At 32.4% G+C, this 27,564-nt stretch overlaps 1 protein-coding gene across 9 annotated transcripts in view; it reads right to left on the bottom strand.

Annotated features, from left to right (window-relative positions):
• Positions 1-20,183: 20,183 nt before the first annotated feature.
• Positions 20,184-27,564, bottom strand: part of Sgcz (sarcoglycan zeta) — a 994,036-nt gene continuing 986,655 nt past the window's right edge. For 7 of the 9 annotated variants that reach the window (XM_087217208.1, XM_087217206.1, XM_087217207.1 and 4 more), the window contains one exon: positions 20,185-26,747. In XM_087217208.1, coding sequence (XP_087073334.1) covers positions 26,553-26,747 — 195 coding nt within the window. In that variant the 3' untranslated portion in view covers positions 20,185-26,552. Of the gene's footprint in view, positions 26,748-27,564 lie in introns of all 9 variants that reach the window. The other 2 variants (XM_087217210.1, XM_087217211.1) reach the window with 1 other exon arrangement.

The raw sequence follows: 27,564 nt of genomic DNA, 5'->3' as shown, positions 1-27,564 counted from the left end.
GAGAAATGTGACGATATGAAATGAAAAGGAAGGATGGTTTCATTCATCTATCAATTCAAAATCACTAATAGCCACACAGTATCATTCAGTTATCCCTCCTCTTTCCTTCTCTTCCCTTCTTTCCCTTCATTCTCTGTCCCATTCTACTTTCTGTCCAGATAGATCCTAGAAATAGAATCACAGGGACACTGGAAATATACATTTATAACTTCCTTTCAGTTCCTTATTAGTCAGCATCCCCAACCCTGGGAAATAATATCCTACACCACAATTTAAAGAAAGAGAGATTTATTTTTGGCTCACTTTTTCAGAGAATTCAATCCATGGTCACCTGGTTCCAAGACAAAAACATCATGGTGGAAGAGTGTGGTGGAGCAGTCCTACTTAGTTCATAAAGGATGGCAAGCAGAGCACAGAGGAAGGACACCCATGAGAGATGTATCCTCAAATGCACGCCCCCCAGTGGCCACATCTTCCAACTGAACCTTATCTTCTAAGCACATTCAGCTGAAATGATGAGTAAATTAATTCACAGATGAGTACAGTGCCCCATGATCCACTTCTCTCTCCAGGAATTTCTTGATTCAGTTTTGTTAACAATTAAGATAAACTGGCCTCCCATTCCTTTCTCTTCCCTTCCCTTCCATTCTCTTTGTTCTCTTTCCTTTTTTTTTTTTTTTGTGGTAAAATTCTTTCACAGACTTCAGCAAAGTATTACTAACATTGCTAAAGCTCCAACCGTTCATTGATTTTCCCTCCCTCCTGCTCCCTACCCCAATATTCTGAAACTTTTGCCCTGCATTTCTCACCTGTGCTTTATAACATGTGCATAGACAACACAACACATGAACTGACCATACCACAACTTTATTATCATTACATGTTTCATATTCATATGTGATATATTGTTTTATTTTGAATTTTATCTTATTCTAAGCATGTATCTCTTAGGAAAAATTGAGCTAATCATTTCTTTTATTAGCTATAGTACTGTAATGGATATATTGCATTTGTCTTTATTGAGCATGCATTTACTATTTTATACTGGACAATACCATTCCTAAAACTATCTTCTAAAGTACTTTCATGGAAACTAATAAAATCTATATTGTGTTTGTGGAACCCAACATTAGGGTGTAAAAAAATCATCCGGGGCTCCAACTTTAGCTGCTATCTGTGTCTTAGAATCCAAACACAATCTGATGATGTTCCCTAGAAACAGAAACACAGGCTCATTGGCTATGTACAAATACAATTTCATTTGGTATTATAAAATTTCCCTCCACACTTGAATGTTCTCTTTGGCCAGATTTAATAGCTTCAGGTCACAATGTTCCTTCCAAAACTTCTATTGATTTGATGGATGTGGACAGGCATATTATAATCTATTGCCATAATGTAAACAATATTAAGACATTTATGAAGATAAGAATCTGTTTATGCATATGCTCAGATTTTAACTTGTCTCTACAGTTTTCATGGGAATTCCCATCCCTTTTCACAAATAAGTTTTAAATTTAAACACATATTTATTAGAACCTAAACTTAAGGCTAATATTTATTATATGGTCTACCTGCCTTAATTGTTTGCTGGCTGGAGAATGTAAAGGTTGTGGGAATCTACCTGGAAGTGATAGCTACCTAGAAGTGGTTGTTCCATGTTAGACACAAAATTCTGCTTGACTTTTTCATTGGAATTGTTTAAAGCTCATACAGTATTGATAGTGATGACACTATATAGGGTAATCATTTTTGGTTCAAAGTAATTGCATCAATAGTGATAAAATGTACAATTTCTGTTAGTAGAAAAATAAAACATGCCAAGGCAAAAATAAGTCAAACTTTTCACTGTTAAATTTTTATCATAAACACGCTAGAAAAAAATATAGGTGGATAGTTTATTAATTTCTAGCATCCATAAAATTTATTAAATTTGTAGGTAAGAGAGAAATTACAAATTAGACAAAATTTAAATTTATAAGTGAAACAGTTCAGGCAAAAAAGTGCTGTATTTAACAAAACAAAACATAGATAAGAAATTTTTGAAGCAAATACATCATAAAATATATTATCTTCTTTATATAAGATATTTGTAAACCAAAGATGATGATATATCAAAAGAAATAGCAATGATCTTATAAACTATATATTATTAAGAAACAAATACACTGGAAATGTTCAGTTAACCAGTCTTCTAGTAATAAAAATTGAAATATTATTATTTTGCCTACCTGACTGAAAAAAAATAAGGATTAACAAGACTGTTTAGAATATGATAATTTTTTACAAAGTTCAAAATACAACTTATATCAGATTTCTAAGTATTATTCATTGTAGTTAAGAATTGATAACATTTCCTCGAGCATATGGACAAAATAGTGCTCATATTGCTGGGGGGTTTTTCCATATATAAAAAATTTACCTCATCCTTTTATTTCCATACATAAAAATAACTTGAAAGGATCTAATAACCTAAATATGAAAGACTAAAACTATAAAACTTTAAGAAGAAATTATAAGGGAAAATGCTTTTGAATGTAGGGTAGGCAAGATCTACCTAGGATACAACACATGATGTAGAAAAGAGAAAAAAATGATAAATGACATTCCATCAAAATTTAGACCTTTAAATGACATCATTAAAATGAAAAGTAGTCCTTAAACAGACCACCATATTTACAATGCATATAACCTATGACCAGAATATATAAAGAACTCTTACAGCTCATTAACAGACAACCCAATTAAAAAGTAGACACAAGAAGATGATAGCCAGTACAGTACAAGGAAAGCTGTGCAACTCTAGAATCAGAAAAAATACTAATCAGTACAATAACAAGATTGAATTATACATTCATTAGGGAGATGAAGTTAAAAGTTTTAAAAGTCTTGTCATGACTTTTTCTTTTTGTTGAATTCTCCCACTTTGTGTTTAATTTTTCATGCTCAATGGATTCATTCTGGTGGGCTTCCTGGGGCTGTGGTCCTCATTGTCTTTTCCTAGAATATTTTCTAAAATTTTTTGGAGTGCTGGTTTGATATTCATGAAGTTCCTAAGGTGCTGTTTATCATGAAAGTATCTTATTTCTCCATCAATTTTGAAAGATAGTTTTGCAGGATACATCAATCTGGGTTGGAGGCTGTTTTCCTTTAGGGCTTGAAATACATCACTCCAAGCTCTTCTTGCCTTGAAGGTTTGCATTGAGAAGTCTGCTGTGATTCGGATGGGCTTTCCTTTATAGTGATTTGTTTCTTTTCTCTCACTGCTTGTAGAATTTTGCTCTTCTGTTAGATTTCTGGAATCCTAACTATTATATGCCTATGTGTAGATTTTTTTTTGATCAAGGCTAGCTGGAGTCCTATATGCCTCATTTATGTGTATGTCAAGTTCTTTTCCCTTGCTTGGGAAGTTTTCTGCCATCACTTCTGTAAACAGTTTTTTATGTCATCTGCACTCTCTCCTCTTTCTTCATTGACTCCCATCAGTCTTATGTTATTCTTCTTTGGATGGTCTAGCAGCTGGTGGATTGATTTCTTGTGTTCCTTTACAATTTTAAAGCAATTTTTCTTTTCCTGGTCACTAATTGCAATCTTATCTTCTATATCTGAAATTCTGTCCTCACACTGGTTCATTCTTCTGGGTAGACTTTCAATGGAGTTTTTAATCTCCTGGAAATCTGTTTGCATCTGTTTTATGGACTCCATTTGTTTCCTATGTTGTGATTCCATCATGTTCCTCAGATCCTCTATTTTTTTATCTGTGTCCTATCTAGGTTTATTAATCATGTCTTGCACCATGAGCACAATCTTTGATGTTATCTGAGAAATCATTTCTGATTTCATTTTTTTCCAGATCCTCTTTTATTTTCAGTTCAAGGAGTCCAGGTGGTTTAATATCAGATTGTTCCATCTCGTTTCCCTTTGGGGTTGCTGTAGGTGATCTGGAAGTGTATTTTTGAGGCTTGTTTACATATCTTCTCATTTCCACGTGTGTGTGTGGGTGCTTCTAGTGCCTGCGTGGCTCACCTTCTCTGCCCTAGGAGCATGGAATGGTGGTGGGGGAGCTTCCTTCTGGGTGCTGGAACTGGCTCACCTTCTGTGCCCTAGGAGCATGGAATGGCAATGGGGGATCCTCCTCCGGGGTGCTGGGACTGGCTCATATTCTCTGTCCTAGGAGCATGGAATGGCCTCATATTGTTGGTGAAATGAATTGCAATATATAATCTCTATTAAAAAATATGTTCTGACTGAAATGTAGAATGGATTGAGAAAATTATGGGAAGATTTAATGTATTAAAGATTTTCATAAAGCCAATGGTTATGCTATCTCTACACTGGAAGAACTTAAGTAGTTATCAGGGAAGAATTTGGTTAAATTAATTGCTATACATTAAAAATAGGATACTATCAAACCATTATAAAAGACATCATTTGTATTTTTGAGTGGGAACTACTATATATAAAAGTAAAGCTAAAATATAGCATTTATAGAATAATTTATTCTATTATATTTAATTAATAGTTATAAAATATTGCTTTATATTTATATATTGTTAATGTGAATTAGTAAAGTGCTCTTTATATATTTAAATATATAAATTCATACTTAGATTATATATGATTATATTTAAGTATATATGATTTTTTCACTGAATCAGCTTGACTTAGTAAAATTTAAGAAGGAAACTTCTTTGTTTTCCTCACACCAGTGCTCTATTCACATTGCATCAGATCTTCAATTGAGCTGGATGATAATATTTTAGACATTTCCCATATGCATTAGTCTGGCTCACATCAGGAAGCAGGTGGCACACCCAACATTGAGGTAAAGAAGAGGTTAATTAGGTGTTTTTGTTTTTGATGTTTGGTACCGGGGATCAAACTCAGAACCTTGTGCTGTGAGGCCCCAGTGGTGTTTTCATCATGGGTAAGGAATATAAGCACTACCCAGCTATAACCGGTACATTTGGTCTAAGTAATAAATACCTTGAATTTGCTCTCTTCCCTCTCTGGTGGCCCATCACTACCTCATTTGGCTGGATATAAAGAGAGCAAAAGACATGGGAGCCCAGGGAATGCAGCAAGTAGCGTCTCCTGGTCAAGAAACAAGGTAGAAAAGAGAAAATTTCAAAGATTTATTAGAAATGCAAGTATAGAATAACCAATATAATGTAGGTTTTTGGAAAGTTTTATGGAATGTTAGCTCATTTTTGAGATAAAACATCCTGTCCAATCTATTAAAAAAAAAAAACTGAACCTCACATTCAGTTTTAAGTTCCTTCCCCCTTATTCTGGTAGATCACAATGGATTTCCTATTATACAGCCTTTTCCTCTTCTCTCCTGGCTGTCTCCAAGTACCCCAGGAATGGATCAAGTCTTGGAGAACATGAATGGCATTTAGGAGGACAGAAACTTTTTACTCATGAGTGTTGTTTTGGGCCCTTTGTCAACCGATAAATATTTTCTCTTATGACAAATGTCCAAACTAATCATTCATTAATGGGCTACTTACTGAGGTGTTTAGAGAACCTGACATGGTAAACTATGTCCTTGTATTTTGAGAAGTTCTTCAGTTTCTATTCCTTATTGGTATAAGGATCCTAGTGGTTTTCCAAGTAGGTTCTTGTCTCAGTTATTTTTCTTTATTTCACAACATGGTAAGTCATAAAAAACTAATAATAATGAGGATGGTTCACTGAAATGGAAATTGTGACCAATGGAATGTTTTGATTATTGCTCTGTGGATTTTTGTCTATTTTACATATGTTAAGGAAACTAATTTTTAACTTTCCTAATGGGCTTATGTATTTGTCTCTATATTGGATTCTCTTTTAAATCTCTTATAGAATTTCTCATTAGCAAATGAAATAAATTAATTGTGTGTTTATTTTAACCTTTTCTCTGGTTTGAGCCTTAAGAGGTGACAAGTCTATGAAATATATGGCATTATATGTTGGATTCATGCCATTATAAAAGGGTAAATTGAGTCCCATTTTGTTTTTCTCACTTTGACTTGCTCCATGCAATGCAAACCACCATGAGAAGACACAGCAAGAAAGCCCACTTCTGACTGGGTGAGGATTTGGGAGGGGCAGACATCTAGACACAAACCATAATACTGCAGTACCATCATATCTTAGAAAATTTACAGTGATTCCCACCTGACCAGTAATTTAGTTTTGCCTTTAATTTTCAAGATTAGCCTGCTCTTGTTGCATATAGAATCACCTAGGAGACACATAATACTGCTATGAAGAGTAGGGTGCAAGTTTGTTGGGATTGTTTTTAACATACATGGTAGAATGAAGGAAGCAAGATTTGAAGAATAGGGGTTCAAAACAGATATAATCACAGCAACAGCCTTTAAAGTCCCTGTGAGAAGCTCTGACATTGGAAAAGATGTAGTTTTCTCCTGATTTGATTCAAGAATATTAGTCCTTTGAAATAATCCATCAATCAATTACTGGATGCATAATGACTTTGAGTGAGAAGTTGGTGAGACCATGGAATTGGTAGTAGTCTTTAGCCAAGTAAAAATTATGGGGAAACACTCAATTGTTGAGCAAAAATAGAGAGAATTAGTCTTTTGTTCCTAGATGAAGTGTTCTGCCAAGAAAGACACTATGACTATCATCTAGTGTATTTCAGTATATAATGCATTTATTTAAATGTGAAGATATTTAGTTTATGTTCACAGACTCATTGGGAATTTAGCATACATTTATAACATGGGAGGAAGATACTTCACTCAATGTGCAATTATGAGGAGTATGCATGCATGTCTGTGTGTATGTTTAACATTTCAATGCCTATATACTTATTTAAATGATATTAATATATTAACAGAAAAATATATTAACAGTATAAATCTTTAGGCAGTCAAACTTTAGAATTTATTGAGCATTTTTATATTCCTGAATTATTTGAATTTTCTACTTTGAGAATTAAGCAAATAAACATTATGAATTTAAAACCAAATAATGAGGCACACAAGCAAACCCATACTAACCCAACATCTACTTTACTTCATGACAGAATTTATTAAAGGGTATTTAATAGCTTTTGACTTTTAGAATGAAATCCTTATCACTATTACTTCTTTGTGAAGATGCCTGAAGTTGCAATGTTTATTTTGAATATATGATACTTTCAATATTGCTGAAGATCTGAAGACTCCATCATTGCATTTGGCTCAGAGTGGAATTACTCATGGAGATTCCCTTTTAAACCAGTTTTGCTTGGGTATGTCTGACCCATGATCTCTGTCTCACCTTTTGAAATTATAAATGAGGGAAATCTTCAAAACAGAAAGAGTACTTAAAAGGTGCCAATTAACCAGAAGATATTAACAAGAAATTGTTATAATGGATAGTCCAAGTATAAATGTAATAAAGATAACAAGTTTTGTTTAAGAAAGACAAAAATTATTAATACTGTTCTCTAGACTTCTACCCTCCTTTACACAAACTTTTTCTATTAAAACAGTGATTTTTAAAAATTGAAATGTTTAATTGGTAAAACCAGCCTGCATTTACAGTTGTATTTCTTATTCTAAGGCTCACTTTTCCTCATTTGTCAAGTAGGATAAATAGTATTTGTTTTGCAATGTTGTGGTTTATATTGTACAAAATGATTTTAAAATGACTGACTTGTAGTACAAGTAAATAAAAAGTAATTGAGTATTGTTAATTTCACTAGTATCATTATTGTCATTGGTCTGTTAATATGAGGAAGGAAAGGGTGACAAATTCTCTAGCTGATTATATCTCCTGAGATTGTAAGTGTAATTATGTTACATGTAATGAAGAAACAGTGTTGACAATTTTCCTATAGATAACTAAACGTTTTATCAGAACCTGTGCATACAGAATATGTATTGCTGCCATCATAAGGCATTCTTCAGTTTCTTGAGAACTGTGTAACAAATATATATTTTCTTTGTTACTATTTTTTCTTTGTTCATTATATATTTAGTGAAAGTTAACCTTGCAGTGATTGTTGGCAATCTTTTCTCTGAACAGAAGGATTTCAATTGTGAAACATTTACTTTGCATTCAGAAAGAGAATAATATATTGTGTAGAATTTCTAAACTACTTAAATATTATTTATTTAATTCTTAGAACTAAAATTTTTAAAGATTATACAATCATAAAACAGTCCAGAACAACTTTCTGAAATAGAACATTCTGTCGCTATATTTGTCTAGATGTTTCATTGTGTTTCACTAAGATATTTGTCTTCATCAATCAGCTTTATAATGAAGATGACAGATTTGAAATGTGATTTTATCTGAAACTTTTTAGGGTTAATTTATGCAAATAATATTTTGGCAATAGCTGAAAATTATAAAGAGAGGAGATTTTAAATATTAATAACATATTGCTTTTCTACTTTTATAATGTGACATGTACACAAACTCTATCTATTCACAACCATATGAACATAATTCTTGAGAGTTCATGGAATATTTTCCAAAAGAGACCACATGTTAGTCCACAAATTAAGTTTCACTATATTTAAAAGAGGTGAACATCATACATAGGATCATCTCTAATCTCAAAAGCATAAAATTAGAAATCAATAACAAAGGAAAAGCATAAATTTTACCTAATGTTCTCAGAAAACCATTGTGTTAAAGAATAAATACAAAACAAGCTTGAAAATAAAGATGAATAATAATGAAAACAAAATATACTAAATTTATGGCATGTAGGAAATGCAGTGCTGGCAGGGGGAATTTATAGGATTAAACTCATATATTAAGCCAGAGATATATCAAATCAGCAACCTAAATTTAATTTAGGAAGAAAAATAGCAAATTAAATCCAGATAGTACAAGGGAAATAATAATAAATATTAGAGCAAAGACAAATAAAATATAAAAGAGGAAATAAATATAGACTATCAATGCATCCAAAATTTGTTTCTTTGATTTTTAAATTTTCAAAATTTATTTTCAAATTTTATTAGTACATACTTCCCATACAGAATGATCACAGTCATCATAAGGAATTCATACCTGCACATAATATGTCTTAATTCTTTTTTTTCCAATTTCCCTATGCTCCTTTCAACCCTTCTTCCGCTCCCCATTTACAAAAGCGTTGTTTTCATTTTTTTATTTTTCCCCTTCTATTTTCCTTTCTAACGATCCCTTTTTCCTTCCTTCTCTTCCTCCTCCTCCTCCCTCCGTCTTTCCCCTTCCCATGTGAACATGTTCTTCCTACCTCCTGTTATCTATCCTCCATGTTGCTCCTTATTTACCCTTTGAGTTTCTCACAGAAGAGAGACAATGTGATATTTAAACTTGTGTATCTGATTTATTTCACTTAAGATTATTGTCTCAAGGTGCATACAATTACCTAAAATTGACTCAAGTTTATCCTTCTTTATGCCAGGGTAGTATTTCATTGTATATAAATACCACATTTTCTTTATTCACCTGTTGATTGACATACGGGCTGTTTTCAAGATTTAGCTATTATAAATTGTGCTGTTATAAACATGGGTATGCATACATCACTGTGATATGATGATTTTAACTCTTTTGTGACAATGTCTAGAAGTGGCACACTTCTAGAGTGGGTGAAATGGAATCTCTAGTTTCAGTTTTTCAAGGACTCTCCCATACTTATTTCCATGGTGGTTGTACCAATTAACACTCCCACCAACAATGGAGAAGGGTTCCTTTTTCCCCACAGCCTCATCAGTGTTTGTCAATGATTGTAGATTTCTTGATGATAGCCACTCTTTCTGGAGTGAGATGAAATCTCAGTGTTGCTTTAATTTGCATTTCTCAAATGATCAGTGATTTTGAATATTCTAGGAAAGGTGACCATGTTCACGTTTTGTATGGGGAAGGTGGGCATAAGTCATGTTCAACACCCCATGGATAGTTTGTGAATGGAAGCAAAATTTTGCTGAACATTTCTGTTCATGAAACAAATTAATTGTGAACAGAAGCATTTGTGAATGGAGGTATTACTGTATTTATTTGCTGTTCATATTTCTTCATCTGAAAAATGTCTATTCATTTCAAATACTCATTTTTTGGATTGAGTCTTTAAATTTTCAAGACTGATTTTTTAATGTTCTTTATATATTCCATTTGTTAGTCCATTGAAGGGTAGCTGAAATTTTATTTTTCCATTTTGTAGGTTATCTCTTCTCTGTGTTGGTGGTTTCTTTCACTGTGCAAAAGCTTTTTAAATTTGATGTGATTCTTTGTAGTGTTTCCTGTCTAATTGGGGTTTAGTTCAAAAAGTCTTTGCCTATATCTATGTGTTCAAGAGTTTTACCTATTCTTTTAGCAGATTAAGTGTTTTAAATTTTATATTTAGATCTCTGATCAATTTTGATTTTAGTTTAGTGGATGGTGAGAGATATGGGTAACTCTTTGAGAAGATCAACAAGATTACAATTTCAGCTAGAAAAAAAAGGAGAAAAAAGGAAGGAAGGAAGGAGGGAAGGAAGGGAGGGAGGGAGGGAGGGAAGGGAGGGAGGGAGGGAAGGAAGGAAGGAAGGAAGGAAGGAAGGAAGGAAGGAAAAGAAGAGGAAGGGGGAGGAAAAGGAAAGGACTCAAATTGTTGGAGGAAAAAAATGGCAGATTAGCAGCAAAATACAGCCTCTCTGGGACCCAGAATTAAGACACATGGAAAATAAAAATTGGTGAAGAGGAAAGAAACCAACCAAACAAAAAGATCTCCAGGAACTGGGAGGTAACTGACAGGAAAAGTAGAAAGTACAGAGAAGCTGGAGAAATGGGAGTATAATGCAGAAAAAAATAACAAATCAGTCTGGAAAGCTGACCCTTGGCCCCAAGGAGGGGAACTTGTCTGCACAGACACAAGATAAGGTTAGGAGTGAGCAGTTTCAACCAGAAACTACAGTTAAGGCCAGCAGGACTATCCCCAGGAAAAGCTCATGTATATTGTAAGCTTCAAAAGAAGGGAGTGTGATTTTAGTTTGAAAGTGACTCCTTCCACGTGGCAGGATAGAATTGGAGAATGAAACTAGTGCAGTGCACTGAATATTTGAGAGGATTTAATCAGGAGCTATTTTTAGAAGGTCTTAGTTGTTTAAGACGGAGCCACAGAACAACTACATAACAACTTCACTTCAGGGTATCCAGTATTACCCTACCAGAGTGGGCCGGAAGACAGCCAAAAGAAATGATGGCAGACAGGGAGAGGGCTAGACATAGAACCTCTGAGCAGTTTAAGCTCAGCACTTTAAGCTCAGGAAATAGGGTGTGGGGGGTGCTCCACCCTCCTTGGTGAGAAGCCAGGGTTGGCAGCAAGACTTTGAGAGGTCATTGAATCTGAAAGTGCTGGCATCAAGTCCAGTGGTCTGGTGTAACCCCTACCCAGCTGCCTACATGCAGCACAGAACCAGTAGTCTGACTGCTTTCTCCTTCTACTCATGTAGGCCTTGGAGAGTTGCCAAAGCCTAGACTATAAAGGTGGCTGGGGTCCTTGGAGGGGGGACCTCATAAACCAATCAGCCTTTGAACTGCACTGAGAAAAGTGTGATGAGCTGGATTCCATAACTGCCAATCTTGGGAAAAACAAAATAAAAGAAAACAAAACAAAAGAAAAATACACACTCATTTGAGAATACAAACTAATTTTTAAAAAATTAAATTCCTCACACCTCATTGGCTCTTTTGTGGTGTGAGTTTTTCTTTATTACTCTCATTTTCTTTTTAAATTTTAAATTTTATTTCTCCTTTTTATCTTTTTTCTTTTTAATTTATTTTTCTTGTTTGTCATTTTGTTATTTTATCCAATTTTATTAATTTACTTTTACTCTTTAATAAGATTTTACTCCTTACTTCACCTCACTTTTGTCTTCTCATCTTCCATTGCTTAATTTTTCAAATTCTACCTTTTTCATTCTTTCATTCTCCACCCCCTGTATATTTACTAGTATTTGATATAGGGGGAAGAGATATAACTCCCAAACCTGCTAGATATCCAAAATACAAGTTCATGTTCTCTCAAATTGAAGAATGATTTCTAGGAACAACAGAGGTTAAGAGTAAGAAAATTTATTGGGAGAAAGAAAGCTTCTGTCTAAGAGAGACAGAAGGGGGACCAGAAAGAGGGTTGCCTGGGACCCTATTTCCCAAGGGATATTAATGGAGCAAAGCCACAAGGTGAGGTGGGTTTAAAGTGGGGCAAAATTATAAGACCTAATGGAAAGTTACAAGGTAGGCATGAGGTGGGGCAAAAGCATGACCAACCAATAAGATTAAAAGTTCAATCACCCAGGTAATATTGGTTAAATGGGGGTCAAATTGGGGAGCAAGTCACGTAGCAAGCATACAAGGATTTTCAGTAAGGGTGGGTCAGGGATATTTCCTGGAAAGGCTGGGTTAAGACCTTGGCGCCCCCATCCAGGTGATTGATATCTATTTAGAATGTCAATCATTGCTATTCATCCCCAGGGGAAGCATGAGGGTGTAGTAGTTTCTCTCCTTTTATAATGTTGGCCTTCAGTGGATGTGTCTTGGTTGTTCTCCATACTGGCTCTTTGATTGTCCTCCATGTTGGCTTCTCCAGGGCCAGCCCTTTCTAACTGCCTACAGGTTATCTAATTCACTTACCTATCTACAGTAGTATGTCACTTAATTAATCATTAGATAAGATAATTAATTACATGCTATTAGTATTAAAATCTATTCTTAGTGGAAATTGTTGTTGCATTTAGTAGATATTTACCATATGGAAATATTGGGTTTTTTTTTTTGTATTTGTACTATAAGTGCAGATCTCTTTTCTATGGGTAAGAGTGACATATTATTGGTTCTTATGGTATATCAATATCCACTTTATCTCTGGCACTATTACTGTTGCTGATTTTGTTGCTATTGCCAGAGTGGCATAGTTGTTGCTATTACTTCATTTTCTCTGAGTGCCAATTTTTAAAATTGCTTTTGTGTCATTAACAATAGTGTGGTCCATTCCCAGGGATCTGGATGCTGGATGATTACCCTGCATTTTCCCCTCCAAAATCAATGAAGGTGATCTGACTTTGGAAAAGAGGCACATGAAATTTTAATAACAGTACATGAAAAATGTTTTCAACAGCTGCTGGATGATACAAAGAAGAGTAAGACAAGAATAATTGAAATAAGTGAAAAATCAAAAGCCAGTAGAAATGGCATAACAAACCTATTTACAGAAATAATAGCAAAAAGCTTGTCAAATCTGGGGAAAGAATTTCACATACAGTTAGATGAGATACATAGAACCTCAATTAAACACAATCAGAAAAGAAATTCTCCACTGTGCAACAAAGTCAAAATCTAAGAAGTCCAACACAAGGGAAGAATCTGAAAAGCTGTTAGGAAAAACCAAAAATAATCACTTAAAAAGGTAAACCCATTAGAATTACAACAGAGTTCTCATCATAAACATTAGATGCCAGGTGAGATGAAGAGAAGAATTTTAATTCCTAAAAGAAAACAATTTCCAAGCCAGACTAGTATACTCCACAAAACTATCTTTCAAAATTGATGAAGACATCAGATTAGTCTTTATCATGATAAAGAACACTACAAGAAATTTATAACCATAAAATTACTACTCCAGAAAATTCTCAAGGACATCCTAGAAAGAACCAATGAAGGCAGCAATGCCTGAAAATCTAATAGAATGAACACACAGCAAGATGCACAGTTAGGCAGAAGGGGAATAAAAAGAAATCAGCAATAGGATATTAAAATACAATGGCAGAAATAAGTCAGTACTTTTCAATAATAATGTCAATGAGAATGGGATCCCCAATCAAACATCACAGATTGGCAAAATGGCTTAGTAAACAAGACCTAGTTGTATGCTTCATACAAGAAACACATTTAAAACACATTTAAGGGGCCGGGGATTTAGCTCAGTGGTTTCGGTGCCTGCCTGGCAAGCACAAGGTCCTGAGTTTGATCCCTGGTACAAAAAAAAAAAAAAAAGAAAGAAAGAAACACATTTAGTCCAAAAGCAAAGTTAGAGGCTAAAAATTAAAGGATAAAAAATAATAATCTATGCAACAGGAACTGGAAAATAAGCAGGAATAGCTATTCTGTTTTCACAAAAAGTGTAGGTCAAGCCAGAAGTGAATTTTAAGTAAAATAAATCAGACACACTAGTTCCTTATCACATGTTTTCTTTTGTATGAGAAAAAATATAAAGAAAGAACAAAATAAAGATAGGTGGATAGGAAGTAAGGAGAGAGGTCTTTTGCAAACGGGGTCAAGACTGAGAGATGAAGGGAGAGGAGAAGAGGAGATCAAAAAAGAATTAAAATGTATTATGTACATGTACCAACTCCCCATGAGGACTGTAGTGATTGAATACTCCAAATGTATCAAAAAATTGAAAATATCACAAAGATTCAAATTATTGGCCAGAAATGAAATTGTAGGCCCTACTAATAATTCCACAAAAACTAAAAAGGGATTACAGCAGAGTACTATGAAGAACTGTGCAACAAAATGGATAAAATAGACACATTTCTGGAAACCCAAGCCCCATTGTGTTCATATGAAGACTGTTGTTAACAACAGACATTAGGAAGTGGTATGGTAGTATTTGGGTCTATTTGGTTTATGTGCAACTTTGTTCTTAGCTCATCTCACTCTTCAGACTGAAAAATATGGCAAATGACCTGGAAATACCTCATGATGTGATCATTTCTCTGCAACATTTCCATGTGTTTCTACTACCAAAACACATTTTGTCTTTAGCAAAAAATAATTGCACTTTATGAAATATTTTCTAAGCCACACTGTCTCATAAAATTAGATTACTTAAGCTTCCTCCTCTGCATTCTAAGCAAAATTCAATGACTTCTCAATATGATCTTTCTCCAAAAATTAGAAGTTGAAACCCAGGCTGTATCTGTATAAAAATGTATACATTCTTCATTAATATATATTATATTTAACATATAATGTATATTTCAGAAAGAGGCAAAACCAAAAAAAAAAAATCAGAATCTCTTTTCACGTAAGGATTTTATTATATAAACTTTCTAAAAATTGAGATGAAAAGTTTTATTTGAAACCCAATATAAATAATCTAACTCTTTTCTGAAAAATTTTTATTGTACTCCACTATCTCTATCGACTTTTCCCTTCTTTCCTCCTTTCTTTCCTCATTTCTCAGGAAGAAAATGAAAAAGAAAAACAAAACACAAAACAACCACAATTTCTGATACATTATTTTGTAGAGATCAGTTTTATGCTGTGTTCATTCATTTGATGAGAATAACTGGCAATCTTTCTGACATATCTTTGATTAATTTGGTTATTGATTTACCTTTAATTTAAAAATCAAAGCATTTTCAGTTTATATAGTTTACTCTCATTTTTGAGCATTGTATTTTGTGAACAATGAATGATTAATCGATGGTCAATAGGTGTTTGGAACTTCTTCTGATTATCCATTTGCATGATACTGTAGACTTCAGAGTCATGATAGTACAAAAATCATTTCTTCATTATGAAAGTAAAGGTTTTTCTCTTTACAAATATTGATTAAATATATTTTCTACTGTAGAATGACAACTTAATGCAATATTAAACGTATAATGTAAATATCTTTGTCATTTTTAGTGCCATATTTAAATTTGCAAATAGATGAATCAATTATTTGATTCATATAGACTTACACATTTTAGACAAAAAATAGCACGCATGTAAACAGAGGCTTATTCATTTTAGAAAAAAACATAGCTACCATCTTTAAATATTGCTCTAACTTTTTTGCAAATGGTCTTTAAAATTTACAGTTTTTGCATGTATCGCATTATCACAGTAACGCAACTAGCTTAATCTTACTTCAAATATTAGGACTATCAAAAGTAGAAAACAATTGTGCATAAATATTTTTTAAATATGGATTAGGATTTTTTTTTTGGTACTGGGGATTAAACTTGGGACCTTGTGTTTGTGAGGCAGGTGGTGGAACCAGTGAGCTAAATCCCTGGACCTTTGGATTAACAAAAATTAGAATTAACAAAAAATATAATAGAAAGATTATTGAAGTAGAATAAGACCCATTGATTTTATTTTCAATTGTAAATCTTTGATACAATAAATTATTTTTCCAGTGAGCAATCAGTATCTAAATTTAAGTAGTTGACTGACTATCCAGACTTTCTATTAACAAAATAACTTTTTATTTTACTTAAAGCAAATTACTAAATACTACTTATACAATATATTTGTATTTATTTGGTTGTACCCATTCAGGAAAGGAAGGCAAAAAATGTGCCAGTGCAATTCCTTTAAGCAAGTGTGATGTAGTTAATGGGTTAGCTAAGCACTGCAGAGGATGGGAATCTATGTTTCATGCTATCATTGACAATAAGTATAGCTACAAACGAAACTGAGCCATCTCCAAAAACCAGACAATGATTATAACACAAGTGGTGTTGACCTCCTAATTGCTGATAATAGATACTGTTGCTCTGTTTCAATTGTTTTCTCCTCTTTTAATTATTCTAGTATTTATGCCTATGCATTTCCCATAATAACTGCACTAAATACCCATAAATGAAACAAGCTAAATGAAGGAAAAAAATGGCCTATGAAATTTTTAAGACATAACTTAATATGTTTCAAATTTCTCTTTATAATTTGTTGGATATTTCAAAGTTGAATATTATAGCCTCTAAATACCATCATTTCTATATTAATCAATATGTTTGGTTGGTCATGAAGATTTATCGTACTGCACTATGGAAGCATCATAGCAAGTAGGACACATTAAGAAAACAAGTGTTTATAGAATAATTTACTCCACCTCCTACAATGCATATTCATATGAAGCCTATAAATAAAATATTTTGAAATGATAAGAGCTCAATAGATTTGTTCCACAGAGAGAAAAAATTGATTTTTTGGCATATATTTTGTGATAATACTCATCAATTTTATAGCTAACTCATTCTAACAGGCCCACAATCAAGAGAAAAAGCAATTCAGAAAAACATCATTTAACAAGATATGAGTCACACTGGAGGTCTCATGCATTTTATAAAGGCCAGAATTCAGAAGAAATGTGGCCTCCTGGTAAAATGTGATCACACTATCAATTAAGTATATAGTTTTAGAAAAAGGTCATATCTCATCACTAAAATTTCATTTTGCTATTTATTTTGGTAGAGAGGGGCTTCTATAGTAAAAATAATTAATAGATTCTGGGTAATATGCCGATCAGACATAAATCATAGTTTATCACATGCAACCAGACGACAAAATCAACAGGAATCATAATCCATGTTAAAGCAGAGCTTATCCCAGGCCAACAGATAAAATACCATGTGAAAGGAGTTGAAATAATGATATCTACTTATAACTAAGAATTCCATTGTCAAAAATCACTATGAACATTTATAATCCATGTGCAGTCAGATAGAATAAATTTCTCCCTTAGTTTAGGTACTGTGTATTTTATTGAACATCCAAAGCAGTAGAAGAATTAGAATCTCATTTTTTGATAGGTTACCAATGCCCCTTTAAGAATATCAGACTCATTTCAATTATAGGAATTTTATTATTTCAAAAAGGATACTAGATAATAGTAAAAATAATTTATGGAGTTTCAATGATCAAATGCTATTTATTGTTTTATTATTTTACTTGGAAACTTCAACTATCATTTAATGAATTCACTGTTTTTTTCTGTAACTATTTGCTTTAAAGTTATAATTTATTAAATTTATCTTTCAAGATTGTAGCTAATTTTTAAATGCTATTGGCTAAGCTGTAAATTCAAGATGGATCTGAAAATCTATTTGGTAATTATGACCCAGTGAAACAAGGTACTACATTTTTCTAAATCTTTGGTTATGACTTTCTTTTACGTTACAAGTCCTTAAGTAGTTGTGAAAGACATTGGATAACATCTTCCATGATATTCCAAAGTTCTTAATTGTACTGGCCAATCCATTATGAATATAAACATCAGGAAAGTACTAATTTCCTAAAATTCTTTAAATTCGAGTGGTATTGTTTTATAAAGACTTTGTAAGACTTTAGCAGTTCGCACTTTTTTCTATAATAAACTGAACTCATTAGCTATTATCATGTATCTAGTTGAACAAGAAGACTGTATATTTTTAAAAAATAAACAGCAAGTTCAAAAATGCTTTGCATCCATTCTATTTATGCTCAACTTTTACATATCCTGGGTAATTTATCAAATACTTTAATGATTTGCAATTATGAATCAATTGAGATTCTTATCCCTTGCAACCAACTAAGTAATCTCATTACATCTTAACACCTATAATTATTAGCACTTAATAGATAATAATTTAATAAAGTTTAACAATTTTAATAAAGTTAATTTTATTAAGGTCATAATTAAGGTTAATTTTATTTATGAATTAAAGGCTTCTTAATCATGAATAAATATTTTTTGGATTAAACATAAAGAAATGTTTGTATGCTATGAATAAGTAGAAAATTTTTCTCGTGTGACAATGATATAGCCTGTAACATTTCTCCTTTAATCTTTAGCGTCTGAGAAACTTTAATGTATATTTGAACTAATATTTAATGGAAGCTCAAAAAATATATTAAACATTGTTTTGGAACCAAACCAATCTCTTCATTTTACATAGAAAATTGATATTTACCACTGAATAAATTTAGTGGATTGGACATATTCTGAGAAAAAAGTTTACATTTGTAAGCTGCAGTAAAATGTTTCTTTTTCTGTCACTGTTATAATATAGTTGGTTATTTTTTAAAAGATGAAAAATCAGGAATTAAATTTATATTTTCAATAATTACAAGTAATTTTTCTTGAATTAATTTTAACTGAAACTATTTACTTTAAAAAAGCAATTATTGAATTCTATAATATCAAAATTTATTTATTACCATAAAACTTGTTTCTGTGGAAAGTAATATTTCTCAATGAGACAAAAAAATGTCAAAAACAATCTTTTCTTTAAAAGTTGTCATGTGTTACAAGATGAAAGATAGATTTTGCTTGGTAATTAACAGAAGCCATAGGAACATACGAGGCTTACACAGAGGTTATTTTTGTAGCAATTCTTTTAGTTATATGTCAATGATCTTAAAATTGTAACGTTACATTGCATTGGAATTATGGAGTTATCTGAGTTAATGTCCATTCCAAACTTTATAGTCCAAACCCCTCCGTGAAACTATCAGAGTTCATAAAATTGTCATAATAGAGATACTAAGGGAACCTATTGCTTTAATATTTAGTCTGCTACTAATATCTGAGAATTCCTGAGTCATAAGAGTGTCTTTTTTTCTCATGAAGTGATTCTTGCTAAGCTCTAGGGTGGATACTGGTCTCCAGAAGATCAAGGCATAATGAGAAGATTGAAGTTTTCAGTTTCATATCTCATTCCACGTAGAAGGGAGGATAAGGAAATAGAGTTAATAATTGATCCTGAATTTTCCATAAAAATCCCCAAAGGATGAGCTGTAGAGAGCTTTCTTGTTAGGGAACAGGTACTGTGAGGCATCCTAGTCAAACTTCCCGCACTCTGCATCTGTCCGAACCTTACCTTGTATGCCTCTTCATCTCAAAATTCATTTTCAACCTCTAAAATATCCTTTGTAATAAATCCATAGGGGAAAGTTAACTTTTTTCTTTAGTTTCATAATTTGCCCTAGGAAATTATCAAACCCAAGGAAGGGGTCAGTCTTATGGACCTTAGCCTTTTCAAGAAAAGGTTTGTGCTAATTGCAGTTAATGTCAGAATTGACCTGAATTTCATAGCACCCAACTGGTGTCTGGAGATTTGTTGGTGGGAAGCAAAAAATAGCTCAGAGAAGTGCTGAGAGTGAGTATTTTTTCTCCTTCACCTCACTTAAAAAGAAAAGAAAGTTTACCGAAAACAAGACAATAGTATTGTGGGAGAGTAGCCTGAGGTTCTCCTGGAAATAAGTATTCAGATATTTGATGCATATTTATTGAACCCATTAAAACATTTTGTTAGAGCATAAGCAAATTTATAGAATGTATACGACCTCTAAACCAAAAAGATTTATTTGTGCTCTAGTTAGGATTAAAATTTGATAATCTTGTTGCAGAATGTAAACTGTTCTGTTTTTGTTTTAAATATCTCAACTAGTGTATACAGAGATCTGATCAACAAAGAAAAAGAGTTCCCTGAAAAAATTGCTTTCAATGAATACCGTTGTTCTTAGAACTGATGAGAAAAAATATCAGTCTTAAATTATCTATAACATTGGAGAGGATATATTGCTAAAATGTAGTAAAGTCTACACCTTTTATCTCAAAAATTATGGTGGCTGTATTGTATGTCATAAAGAAATGAAGAAATGTATCAAATATCTAAATCCCGATTAACATAGGTTTCTATTCACTGTTGTACATGTAAGTGTATTTTTCAATGTAATTGGGTATATATGTATGGAGGGATGATTTATTACACACATAACCATCTCATCCCAAAAGTCAAATAAAAAAGATTCCAGAAAGGTTAAACTATTGCCTAATCATTTGGTACAATGTAGCAATCATTACTGTTAAATAACTTTAAACTCCTTAGTTTTATTGCTCATATATGAAATAGGAACAATTTTTCCAATTTTCATAAGAAAAGCATCTTTATCAAATACACATATTGGATAATTACTGTTGCAATGATAGAGATTTTTTGAACCCAGTCTCTTGGACTGAGCTACATCCCCAGCTCTTTTTTTTTCTTTTCCTTTCCTTTCCTTTCCTTTCCTTTCCTTTCCTTTCCTTTCCTTTCCTTTCCTTTCCTTTCCTTTCCTTTCCTTTCCTTTCCTTTCCCTTCCTTTTCTCTTTTCTTTTCTTTTCCTTTCCTTTCTTTTCTAGTTTCTTTTTCTTTTTCTTTTTCTTTTTTGACAGGGACTCCTTAAGTGGCTACGTTGTCCAGGCTAGGCTTAAACTTGTCATCTTCCTGCTTCAGATTCCCAGAGTGCTGGGATATCAAGCATATGCTATCATGCCCTGCTAAATATAAATATATATATTAAACTTAATTTCATGAAAACTCATATCTTAATAAGATTGATATTTACAACACATAATTGGAAAGTCTCTATTCACTGATAATGCTCAAACCACTTCAAATGTTTTTATTCTCAATAAAATAAATGAAATGATAGCATATGAGTTTTGATCCTCTTGCTTGACTATCACATTTAATCATGGTTACACAGTAGCACCAAAATTAGGACAAAATACAAGAATTACAGGAGAGATATTAAATGAAGGAGCTCATTGCATGCTTCAAAATGTCTCATTTTTGAGGGCAATAAAACTTTCCAACTGCCAAAATTTTACTGTAGTTTCACACAAAAGAAATATACCCCAATCCACCCCAAACTAAACAAAAGATACAATAGACTGATTTCTGAATCGATATGTTATCTACAGTTTATAGACAGACAGTCCATTTATATAGAAAAAGATTGATTTTACATAAAGCAAGATAGAGTACAAAAGCACAGCTTTTGTAATTTTGGTAATATTGCAATTTTACAAACATATTGCATAGTATGTGTAAGAAAATAGTTCCGTTTTTTTCATATATCTTATATACAAGAAAACATTTACATGAAAGTTACAAAACAAAATAAATGAATCGTGGACCTGATTTAAAGAACTGTATAAATAAGGAATTGCTCAGACTCCAAATTATATATTTCCATAGCAAATGTCCTTATACATCTTTAACCCTGTTTGGCTTTTATTTATAAATATTCAAACACATGAGATATTAAGACTGAAAAAAAGAAAAATATAATTCATTATACTTCATTCCTTTAATGTTTTTCATTAACTTTCGCAGAGTGGAGCTGCATCAATTATCACTTAAAAAAATAGCCCTCTGGTTCTAAAAGTATTTCAGATTAATTATATATTTTTCAAAGAATTTGTAGTAAGCAATGAAAGTTTAAACTCAGCTGAGTTAATCCATCCTGAGCCTATTTTAGGATGTAGTCTTTATACATTGGTTTTATGAACACTGAGGAGTTCCCTATGCATGTATAAAAGATAAGTGGACCACAGTAATAGTTTTCCTTCTATGGTAAAATCATCAACATAATGGCTACAGCTCAGAATCCTGCCAGGAGTATGTTTATTATTTCATGTTATAATTATAAGCCTCTCTACTTATTTGAATGAATTAGTTGAAACAGCAATGTTGTAGAGCTGAATACAATAGAAATCCCAGTCTTTGGTCTTTGACATTTAAACAACTAATGAACTGTAGTTTAAAATAATTGAAATAACTATTTAATTTAAGCTTTTCAAAAAGAAATATAAATAAAATCTTATTTTACTCCATTAATGATTTTTTTGCAACATTTACAACTATAATATATACTAGTACATACAGCAAGTAATTTATCCATGTATCTTTAAATATGGTCACGTGAGCAATTTTAATTAGACCAAAGCTACTGGAAGAAAAAGGTGACATGACTTTACTTCATATAAAACACAAGTGTGAGTTTGGATTTGATAGTTGTATAGAGAATTTGCCCACTAAATACCTTCTCTGTTAATTTAATAATTTACTATTATGTTATGGACAGCATCTGCTATAAATTAAAATGCTTATATGCATCACTCTCCAAACCATTGCTACCTCAAACAGAGAATCAGGTTTGTAATGATATAATTCATCAGGATCTTTTTATGGCCCAAATATTATGTTGGTGAAAGGAGCCACTGTCCAGGTGAGTCCTTAATATGGTAGAATATGTAGAAGTTTTCAGTAGCATAACATGATAAAAAATTCGGAAGCTGACCTCAGTGATCTAAAGAACTTTTCTCCAAAAAGACCAATATTTTTGAGCAGGATGAAGTAAATAATAATAGAAAAATAAAAAGAATGCTTATGGTTGATAAATATGCCTATTAATTTCCTAAATATTTTGAATAAGATCCAAATATATTCTTTCCCTTTTTAACATTAATCATAATACTGAAGTTTGTCAATCATACATGAAGTCCCCAAAGTTATCTTAATATTGAAATATAGCAAAAGAGGGAGAAGAGAAAAAGGAATACAGTAGGATATTGGAAAGCTTTGTATTACCACATTTATAAGTAGCTTCATAAAGTACTGAAGACAATGCTAAATACTACTTCAGACAAGGATACTGAACTACATGTATGTGAATTTTGTTAAGTGAATTAGTTAAGTTTAGAACACTTCTAGTTTGATGTGTTCTCACAAATAAGTGAATGGAAGAGATAAATGTATTTTTTAAGGAAATTGACATGAATAAGACTAGAACTGGAATTGAAATTTCTGGCTCCATTTTTCAGAGAATGTGGGTTCTATATTGTAAGCTTACTAAGTTGTCGTAAAATTTGAATTGTATAATTGTCTAAAATTTGGATATGATTATCTACTAGATTATGACACTTATGGATCATAAGATAAGAAAATAATAGAATTAACAAGTGTCTTGAATAAACTGTAGAAATGAACCAGGAATATTAAAAAATTTTCTGAAATGTTTATTGAAATATTCTGAAAGAGAAAAGAATGTTTCTCCTTAATGTTTCTCTTTTTAACACCTCTCTCAAACTGAACTCAAATACCTCTCTGTCTATCCATTTCTGGAAAGAATTTAAATGCCAGAAAAACTACTGACTCCCTTTCTTCCTTCTTCACTTCTTGCCTTCCTTGCTAAACAGAATTCAAAATGAAGATGTGAGTAACAAGATAGATGAGCATATATATCAGTAGCATATAGTACACATTAAGTGAATAATTTTTTCTGAATGTAATTTAGGGAACCCAAAATTTTTCATTCTTTCTGTAAAGTGCATTAATTACATTTACATATTTTTGGGTGTGAAAATGGTTCTAGGAAAATAGATAATGAATGTATTTGAGTAGATTGCAATTCAGGGACCTGTATATCATGAAAGAACCAACTGTGTTTAATAATGAAATCAAGCACTTCTAGAATCAGTCTCCTCAGACTTCAGCAGAACCCTAAAATCTGAGATGGGATCTACACTTCATTCTGAGGAAACTAAAAGAGCTGGCCAAGCAAGCCAACCAATAATTTACTGATGGATAGAAAAATCTTGGAATCACTCTTGTATTTTTTAATTGAGCAGATATTTTTACACTATTTGGACGTACTAATCTAAATTTTCAAGTTTCTATGCTACTTCTGAATTTTGTTTACACTTTTGAGAAGGAGAATTTGAAAATCTATCGCTGGCACTGGTTTTTCCCTTTACTCTTTTCATCTTCTCACCACTTTTGATAAATAATTCAAGTCTCCAGTGCTCCCTTCTACAATCTACAGTTTTAATTCTTGGAATCAGAACATATTAGAGGAGGAAGGAACCTCAGGAGGACATTTGATTCAATATATATATATTTTTTTTGTACAGTTGAGTAAGCCAAAGCCAGACGACAATCTCAGATTACCAAGTCAGCTCAACTGATGAATAAAAGAACAAAGAAAAAGGGTGCATTACTAATCCAGGGGATGGTTCACCTTTAAGAAACTTTCCAGTTGCTTTAAATTTAGGATCTATAGAACTTGGCTATGTCTCACACTAATGCAAATTGTTTTCCTTAACAGAAAGTAGTGATTAGCACCCACAATTTCTCAAAATCTTTGTGTATTTGCAAATATTAATGTCTGAATTTCACTTTTTAAATTCTAATATTTGAATTTGGATAAATTAAACTCCATATTATGATGCAAGGTTTTAAGCAATTATGTGTCTGAACTTTTCTTCTAACTTTAATCAAAGATTTATATCACACCCTTAAAACACATGTCAAGCTCTATTTTAAAAATAATAAAATTAAAGTACATTTAGGACTCTTATGCTGAATTCAGAATTCATTCAGTGAAATGGAACTTTTCCATTTTGAAAAAATTTTGGACAATGGTTCACTTTCCTGCTTATATTGCATAATTCCCCACTATCATTAGCCAAACTACTTCAACAACGTGCAGTCTCCACTTTACTCTGAGCTGTGGAGACTTGAACTTCAAAATTCTGGTGGCCAGGAATCCCCAAAATGAAACTTCTACACACCTGTTAATAGTGTGCATATGGGTAAAAATATTGTTTGACAAGTGAAAATTAAGGATTTACCTTAGGGTAATCAAGTCATCTTCCTATAGTAGGAAATACTTAAAACAGATTTACATATTTAGATTTTGTAGGTTTCAAAAATTCAAATTGAGGAGTGTTGTGATAAACCAATCTACAATATTTTGAAGTTACTTATTAGGAGCTAATTTGCACAAATAGGTAGTAGAGAATGGAAGGAGCTTTGATCTTTATTGGGATAGCTTAATAGTTTAATAGAAATGACTATAAGTTAGTAGTTAAAGAGAAATATGACTAAATTCCTTATAGAATTAATCTAATGGAGTAAACACACTTTCAAAATATTTATTAAATTTGTCTTTTTTACTGTTTAGTCAAGAATATTTAATTCTAGCCTCCTTATATCTTAATTTACAATGTAAAGTAATGGATAATAACTTTGAAGATGATAGCCCGATGGAAAGTGAATCCATTCTCAGCATTATGCATCATATAAATATTTATTGAGAGGATGTTTGAATTTTATCAGTCAAAATCAAACATAAAGTAAAAACAAAATCTGTACTATTGAAATCTAAGTGTAAAGGATAGCATGTGAATTTTTAAGGAAGTGATCTCCGGATTCCACACCATCAGTTATGTCCCTCTTAATCCTACCTTACATTGCAATAAATTAATGTTTTGTGAAAGCAAATACATCACATGCAATAGCCAAGTAAATACAATATAAGGCCATCCAGATTTGACAAATGACAATATAATGGCATTGTGTTAATTATGTAAAGATTATATTGCTGAGTGCTTTCAAAATAACCTAATGTACAAAATTCTAGACTTAGTAGACAAAGAGTAACAACACACTGAATTTAAAGAAACAAAACTCAAGGAGGGATTGTATCTTGTTTTGTTTTGTTTTGTTTTGTTAAAAATTCATATTGAATTTAATTTTTAGTAAAGCAAGCATTTTACAATGCTTCAAATATTTAAAATTCAAGGATAAAAGTTTACATCCAAAAAGATGAATGGAAATTGTGCTTTTGGACTGTAGAATTAGTTTTCATACAGGGTTAACCATTTCATCTTCCTGTTGGATACTGGGAATTTCATCTATGTAATGTTTATCTGTGTAGTTCATATCCAGATTCTGCAAAAATCTAAAACTGTGTGCTTCACTTCATATAGCAAAGGCACCTATGTTAATTCTCCCTTTTGAGCAAAAGTTATGATCCAGTTTTCCTGCTGAAGGTGACTTCTCCACTGTTAGGTCACTCACACAGTACATGTTAGCAGTTTGATAAATCATAAGAGAAGGTGGAGGCGAATTCCTGCTTGTACTGGAACAAGTTGCTCTGAGGACCATCTGAAGAAACTCTGGACTGATCACAAGGGAAACAGCAGAACTGTGAAGCAGACGAACAGGAACAAAAGGCTTTTCTGGTGTGAGGAGAAATCAGTCACTTCAGCTCCACAAGCAGATGGTGCTACTGGACTGACAAGTGGATCCCACTCCTGCTGGAGAAAGGTAAAGTTTGCCATTGGGGCAGACACAGAGTTCATACACTGTCTGTCGAGAATTTGAGGAACTTGATGAAGAAGATGAAAAAGAGACGGTTGGTAGATTTCCCAGCCGGATTGTATCTGCATTTAGAAATATCTAGGGGGAAAATAAATTGCATTTTAATTCATTTCACCATTCTGCATCCTTTAGAGTTTTGCAGCATGATCTGGTAAGAGAGACTACATTAAAAACAATTCTGTTGGTTTAACTGCCATGCTTTGTTGAATAAACAAATTATATTCCTATGTTATAGTTCAAAACGTTGCAGCTGTCTTTTCCTTTGAGAGCTAGTGCATTCTGACAGAAAGCTCTCAATCTGAAAAGTAATATTATACAATATGCTTAAGGGGCCAACCCAGTTATTCAGACACTGCAGAAAATTAATGATAGTCTCTAAATTTAAATTCTTAAGCATGTCTAAAGAGTGTACAAAGATATGAAAATGTCAATGAAGATGACATTTCTGAAGAGTTGGGAAATTAATCAAAAAATACCTTTGCCCTATTTTTTAAAAACTCAGAAAAGCATGTTGACTCAGTCTTGAGGTTACATTAAGAAGGTAATCAGCATAATTAATAACAGATAATCCTTGTATACAATCAGAGTTTTAAATATATTAACTTCATTCAGTAGTGACTTTGCTAAATCTTTTAACATGGGAAATCACTGATCATGGACTCAAGACTTTCAGGGACAACAATCATATATTTTTTGTTATGCTTGGGGAAATTTCCAAAAGAAAAATTGGATTTGAATGAGTAAAGAAACAATTTTCCATACCTATTTCTTAATGCTATTGTTATAAAGCTGATTTCTGCCTAAAGGGTAGGGGAAGGGCTGCCTTTGGTTCAGGGCCACAGAACAATGCATACAATTATGACAATGCACGGTGAGTGATGTGATGCTCTTCTTT

The sequence above is a fragment of the Heterocephalus glaber genome, unplaced genomic scaffold, assembly GCF_053883595.1.
Source record: "Heterocephalus glaber isolate CG9 unplaced genomic scaffold, H.glaber_assembly_v1.0 deba00001461, whole genome shotgun sequence".
Lineage (NCBI taxonomy): Eukaryota > Metazoa > Chordata > Mammalia > Rodentia > Bathyergidae > Heterocephalus > Heterocephalus glaber.
This window is presented reverse-complemented; position numbering and strand designations above follow the sequence as displayed.